This window comes from Oryza brachyantha, chromosome 7 (genome assembly GCF_000231095.2).
Source record: "Oryza brachyantha chromosome 7, ObraRS2, whole genome shotgun sequence".
Classification (NCBI taxonomy): Eukaryota; Viridiplantae; Streptophyta; class Magnoliopsida; order Poales; family Poaceae; genus Oryza; species Oryza brachyantha.
Window position 1 is genome coordinate 8,187,277 of NC_023169.2, and position 7,278 is coordinate 8,194,554.

Consider the following 7,278-nt stretch of genomic DNA (forward strand, 5'->3'; position numbering starts at 1 on the left):
AAGTACATAAATTTTTTTGAATAGGACGAACGGTCAAACGTGAATGGAGATAGTATATATTTAAACATGCCCATTGCAAATGTAATTGTAGCTACATGCAACATACATACACCAACGAATATACTTATTCTTCGCTTAATTTCTCAACGATCCATCACATGCAAAGACTGAGGAAGGGGATTAGGGTTCTTTATCATCTTTAAAAAGTACCTTAAGATCGAAAAATTTTAATACAAATTTTTGTAGCTCAAGTTATAATATACCTCAAGTTATTATACATTTTACGCTAAGAAGTATGATATCTAGAGATATTTTTTTAAAGATGATTAAAAAAAACTCAGGGGATTAATTCCATGGGCGCCAAGACACACAAAGGTAACACCATGTCGGATGGACCGAATTCAGGTGGCCGGCTGCCGTACGTGTATGCTGACGAGGTGACGAGGACGGCACCGGGTACCTTCTTTGCCGGCCGGCCGGCAGATTTGTTTAATCATCACTCCCTCACACGCCAATCCGATTCAACGAAGCCTCTCCTATAAGCTCGCTCTCGGTCTCCATCACTCCAAAAGCTAGCTACTGTATATAAAACCACCTGCCTTGGTCAAGCCTCCCTCCCTCTCCCCTCTCCTCTCCCAACTCCAAGACTACTCCTAACCCTCGTCCACACCACTGCTCCAAGAAACCCTAAAGACTCACTCTTGCAAAGCACAAGTAGTAGCTAGCTAGGGACGCCCGCGCCGCCGGTGGTGCCGATGGACGGCGAGGGGGCGAGGCGGGCGCCGGCGGCGGCGTACTACGAGTGCACCTTCTGCAAGAGGGGCTTCACCAACGCGCAGGCGCTGGGGGGACACATGAACATCCACCGCAAGGACCGCGGCGCCGGGGGCAAGTCGCAGGGCGGCGGCGGCGGCCAGCAGCACGAAGGCAGTGGCGGCGGCGGTGGCGGTGGCGCCGGCCAGCAGCACGGTAGGGACGTCCACCTGGGGCTCACCCTGGGGAGGAACGAGGACGGCGTCGACCTGGAGCTCAGGCTTGGCCATGGCCACTATCCTTATAATTAATTAACTAGCCATGGCTGCCATGCATGGGTGCAATTAGGGCCTGGCCGGTCGTCATAGATTTTTTTTTCTTTTTCTTGGTTAACTTGTGAAGCTATTATAGCTATAAACTACTGAGATAAATTAATGATGGGTAAGACTGCTCAAGCTGTAAGCATGGTTCTTGCATACTTTTGGTGTTGTTTGATAATCTACATTGCCAACTCCGTAGTAAAAAACAAGCTGAAAATGAATTGTACATGTTGGTGTGTCCCACCGATCAGTCGGAAAATACAGAGAGCAAGCATGAATAAGAAAGACTGGTAGCCCGTAGCCCAAACTAAATCACCTTCAGTAAAATTCATGTGTTTTGTGCAAAATCTGGACATCAATAAGTAAAATATTATTACCGATCAGGTATGTTACCTGCTTTTTGTCATAATTTTATTAACCTTTTGTATGTTTTGGACCTTTTAGTTTGGTTTTCTCGATTAAGGGCAGCTTCTGATCTTTACCTAGACACATTTGTGTAGTGTGGAGATTACAACAAGCTCTAACTTTGTATTCATGCACTTCTTAGAAAAACAATGCTATTTTCTAGCTGACTAGCAGAACATTCGTTTCCCCTCATAAAAAGGATTTCTCTGTTAGAAGCAAGCCTCTTATGTGTTATTTTTAAATAAAATTTCAGCTATCAATGGACTAGCTTGCCGACCTCATATAGTGTCTTCCACTTTTGGCTTTCTTGGCAGAGAGAAGGGAACTGATTGTTCCCTTTTAACCTTACCCAATTTACGTAAAGTGCTAATTAATATGGATAAATTAATGATTCCTTTGAAAAGCATGGTACAAAATAATTTTTTTTTAAGTCCGTCACCCCCAACTTTTGGTTTTAGTTATGCTTATCAACTAATATTGAATTTTCAACTTTAAATTTAGAGTTGATTTTGAGATTTTTATTATAGTTTATTTTTTAGCTTTACCTTTTAGATCGCTAGCTATGTCTTCTAGTTTATATTCACAAATTGGCCTTTTCTTTTAAAAACCTAAAAGATGACCCGTCACAGTTGGCTGAGAGACGAACAAATATCATAGTATGACATATGCATACGAACTTAACCTTTCCTATTCACTGCTGGACACCGTTGCAAAGGAACTTATTTAACAAACTGAAAAGGCCAAATGTGAGATGGATCCACTAGAGTACAAGTTTCTGACAGTATTTCTGCAAATCTGAACAATGACAGAGGTGTTCTCTAATGATCTTCTCATCTCTATTTAGGCCCCAGCTGCATCAAATTAAAACTTTATTTATGATATTTATATTATTTTGTATTTTTATTGCAAGGAACGACCGGTCTCAACTTTCTTTGCTCGTTTGTGAATAAAAGGGTTAAACAATTGTATCTATTAGAAGCAATTAACAAGCTTCCTCTGTGCAAGGTTTTGTGGAGCTTCTTGATATGCATGGTCCATGGACTGGCTTGCCGACCTCATGCTACCATGCTAGTGTATCTTCCTTCTTTAGATTATCTACGCTACTTAAATGTCTCTAGTGGTGTGGTAGGTGGTTTCTATAGTATTTTTACAAATTAGTATTTTTCTTAATATTATAAAATAATCTAGATTTAGCTTAAACAAGTGATATTAGTATATTAGTATAGTTGATAAAAAAATATACGATACATTGTAATATATTTTCATAGCAAAACATGGGTATTTTGCTAGTGGAGAGAAAAAAACCGGAAGTGTGTTTTAGTTTGCACACTATAATTTACCAACATAAATTAATGCAGTGAAATATAATATATCATGAATAAACAGATACTTGTTCGAACTCTCCATTATCCTATTTTAACTATTAGTATACTACAAATATATGTTTCTTGTGATCTTGTCTCAACGACTCCTCTTTCAATTTAATATATATACCCTTTCATAGCTCTTGGATATTACAAATATTCAAAACATTAGGTCTAGATGTGACTCTGTACAGTACTTTTGTATGTATGCGCATATACATTTTCTACTACAATTATGTCGTCCAAAAGGACACTTTTTTCACTACTACAAAAGTGATTTATGGTTTTTGCAAACGGATAATAACTAGTGGCGTCTGCAAAAATCGAGTGTCATTTTCTCATACGGCTGCTTAAGTGGCTCGTACGGAAAAACCAGTTTTCCCAAACGGGCTTCCTAAGAGAGCCGCATGCAAAAATAAGCTCATTTTTGCATGCGGCTCACTTGAGCATCCACATGCAAAAATCGATTTTTTCATAGGGGTCACTTAAGCAACCGTATGTGAAAATAAAATTTAAAAAATTTAAAACTAGTATCGCACTCATATGAACTCCAAATTGAATAATTTTTTTCTAAATGTTTCTAAAATCATGCTCTATCATGTTATTGTATTCTATATTGTCTGTGTTTTCTTGTGATTTTGTTTTATCAATTAAAAATTTGAATTTCAAAACTTAAAATAATATTTTGAAACGGTAAATGATTTCAACCGAAAAATCATTAATACCAAAGTTGTATAACTCATGAAGATGTATAGCTTCTCTTTGGTCATTTCTTCATCCGGCAAAGTGGTTTTTAAGATTGTTTATAAAATGTACATCTGTTATATAGCTATATAAGAGATGTATAAGGGATGTAATTTTGTGAACAATCTTACAAATTACTTTGTCAGATGAAGAAATGACCAAAATAGAAGTTATAGATCTTGAATGAGTTATACAACTTTGTTATTGATAACCTTTTCAGATGAAATCATTTAGTATTTGAAAATATTGTTTGAAGTTGTCATAATTTGAAATTCATATTCAAACTATTCAAACAAAGTCATATAGAAAAGTAACCAATACAAAAGTTATAAATATTGATAAGTTATACAACTTTGTTTTTGACAACTTTTCCATTTGAAACCATTTACTATCTGAAAAATTATTTGAATTTTTTATATTTCAAAATTCAAATGTTATATAGTTCAATCAAACTCGGGTAAAGAAATCAACAAAAGAAAATTGGTAGATCTCAACGAGTTCTACAACTTTGTTTTGGTAACTTTTTCATATAAGTTCATTTAATATCATAAAATTTAATTTCAAGTTCTCACATTTTTAAATTAATTTTTTAATAACTATTCTCGCATGTGGTCCACCTAAGGAACCGCATGTAAAAATCTATTTTCGCATGCTACTCGTTTAAGTGGACCGCATGTAATTTTTCCCTCCTCAGCACTTTAAAAATTTTCATGTCTTCTCCTCTCCTCTCTCTGATATTTCACCCCTATCTTTTTCTTTCTCTTCTACTCTCTTTCTCTTCCTCTCTCTCTTTCTCTTCTCGATCTGCGCCCGGCCGAGGAGGAGGTCCTGGGAGCGGGCGCCGTGGCCGAGCAACGGGCAGCGGGGGCCGCGACAAGAAGTCGGAGGCGAGAGCGAGCAAGCGGCGGCGGCGGATGGCAGCGGGCCACGACCGAGCGGCGCGGATCTGGTGCAGTGTGCCCTCCCTCGCGCGGATCTGGCGGCGGCGGCGAACTAAGCGCTGATGGCGGGAGCGAGCTTTGTGGACCGTTTAGGGGCAGCTTCTAGCAGAAACATCTTTTAAAAAATATTGTAGCTAGAATAAGCTCCCCTAGATATACCATATATTTACATGACTCGATGTTGTTACTATGTTATTGCTTTCCTTATTAAGACTTGCGCTGGTGTGTAGTTAACAATATAAAATCACAATATCTTACAGCAAAACGTGGGTACATTTTATAATCGGAATGATTTCTTTTTTTATAGAAAAATGCAATAGTTTTAGTTTTTTTTTCTGGTACGCAATTGTGGGCTGATTCCACGTGACTAAATTTCCTATCCCTTCAAAATCCAAGCCCATCCCATGGGATAGGCTCAGGGATTTGGTTTCCCCAAGTCAGCTCAATTAGTATGATTTTTTTCTCACTCCGTCCATAAATACAAGGTATTATTACCATTTTATTTGTCTATGAAAATCCAACTCCAGTGTATATCGAACAAACTCATCGAAATATAAGATCCACAGTGCATGGTTCGATTAATGAGTGTTTTTTCCAGCAGCTTTTTTTTCATAGATATTATGAGGTATCATCTTTTTTATGTAAAATTTGGTACCTTCTGGTACCTAAGTTCTGGTATCTACCAAATTTTACAATCGACTGCAAAAGCTTCTCCTTTCCCTCGCGTGAAACGTTGTCCAGGCAAGAAAAAATAATTTTCTATTCGGATGGTTCAAAGTGCAATCATGGTTTGATTTTTTATTTTGTCTTCGGACGATTTGGTGGGCTACGTGACGAATCGATTTATTTCCTAGGATAAGGGACTTTCACAGTTTTACCCTATCTCTGGGCTTCGGCTTATACTCATAAAGTAAAATTTAAATTTTTAACGTTAAATTTAGAGTTGATTTTAGATTTTTTTTTTATTAAAGCTTATTTTCTAACCTTAGTTTTTAGCTCGCTAAAAATACGTAAATGAAAGTTTTATTCATAAATTATTTTTATTTACAAATATATCGTTTGATTTTTTAATAAAAAAGCCTCATCCCTTAAAAAGATTGTATAGAGAAATAAGTACCACGAACATCACATTAGGTATGTATTCAATTCCCCAACTCACCATTTTGTATATTGTCACGCCCCGACCCTAGGAACCCCTAGGCCCGGCCCGTGCTCTAGGAGATCAAGACTTTCCTCATATAACCAACGCATGTCTTTTCTGCGTACTTTGTCCTCACTCATACGCACCCAGGACGTACCCAGGAATGACTTCCCAGTCGGTCAACCATCCCAAGATTGCTCCAGAAAAGAAGTTACAACTTGTTGGTACGAGTATCTATCAAATCCTATTGAGCCTTAAATCCTATTGAGCCTTAGGTTAGGATGTTACATACACCCACCCTCAAAGGACCTGATGTCTCCGTCGGTCCAACATACCTACACTTGGGCAAACAACCAGGAACGTTTCGCTCTTGGCCACGTCCGTGTGTCCAGGTCCAGCCCATGTGCCATGTCGTGTCCCCGTAGGGCCCACGAGCCATGCGCAACATGCTCGCGCCCCTGCGCGCCCGTGAAACCCGAGGGTCGGCTCTGATACCATTCTGTCACGCCCCAACCCTAGGAACACCCCAGGCCGCCCGTGCACTAGGAGATCAAGACTTCCCTCACACAACCAACCCATATCTTTTCTACGCACTTTGTCCTCACTCATGCGCACCTGGGAATGACTTCCCGGACAGTCACCTATCCCAAGATTGCTGTCACGCCCAGAAATTCCTCACACGAATTTCTGAACTTAATTGTGTATTAAATCCCTGTCCAGGACCAGCCAGGGTACACAAGAAGACAATGTTGATTACATAACCATCGTTCTTAGAAACAACTGAAAATTACACTTATTCTAGCGGAAATGCAGCGGAAAGAAAACAAAGGTAGACTAGCTCCAGCGGGTACGGCTCCAGTCCACAGGCAACGCTTCGACGGCGGAACAGCTCACTCCTAAGAGGCACCTCCATCGGACTCGACTTCTAGCTCTGGGGTGGGAAAGTTAAGCAAGGTTGAGTACAAACCACCGTACTCAACAAGTAACACAGACAAGGGGAGAAATAAATGATGCATAGGGATTAACAAGGACAGGCTAGGGTTAGTTGCAATAAAGCAGCAGTTAAACAAATAACAGAGATTAAAAGAACGAAGGTAATTAAATACAGTAAAGCATAAGTAAATAAACAGTTGTAAAATACCACAACACTGTTCAACGTTACACCACGTTGCAACAGGCCCAACCACTACTCAACGTTACGCCACGTTGCAGTAGTCCCGAGTGATAACCAATTACTCAAGTTATTAAAGGTTCACTAATCACAGTGAAGCTGAGAGCTCGCCCGTAACCGTGGGCACGACTATTCGAATAGTTTATACTCTGATCAGAGGTGTACTACTGTACCCACAAGACACGACTCCACTACACTTGAACGTGCGCCGACATACCACCATGGTATATCGGAAAGGAGACCGTGATAGGACCCGTTACACAACCCTCCCTATTTAATCGTACCACACTTCAGGTTTCACCCCCTCCTTTACACCAAGTCGGGCAGTCCCCTCTTGTGCCTTGGTAGATCCGGAAGCAGCAGAGGCTTTCATTACACCACGATTGCCCGTCCATACTCCATCACGCCTACCCTTGCCTGGGTACGTCAAATAGTTCGA

General features: G+C 39.9%; 1 protein-coding gene across 1 annotated transcript; it reads left to right on the forward strand.

Annotated features, from left to right (window-relative positions):
• Positions 1 to 755: 755 nt before the first annotated feature.
• LOC121054880 (zinc finger protein STAMENLESS 1-like) lies at positions 756 to 1,333 on the forward strand. The gene has a single exon (XM_040525670.1). It carries the CDS (start codon positions 756 to 758, stop codon positions 1,062 to 1,064), a length of 309 nt encoding a protein of 102 aa, XP_040381604.1. The 3' UTR covers positions 1,065 to 1,333.
• Positions 1,334 to 7,278: the final 5,945 nt, after the last annotated feature.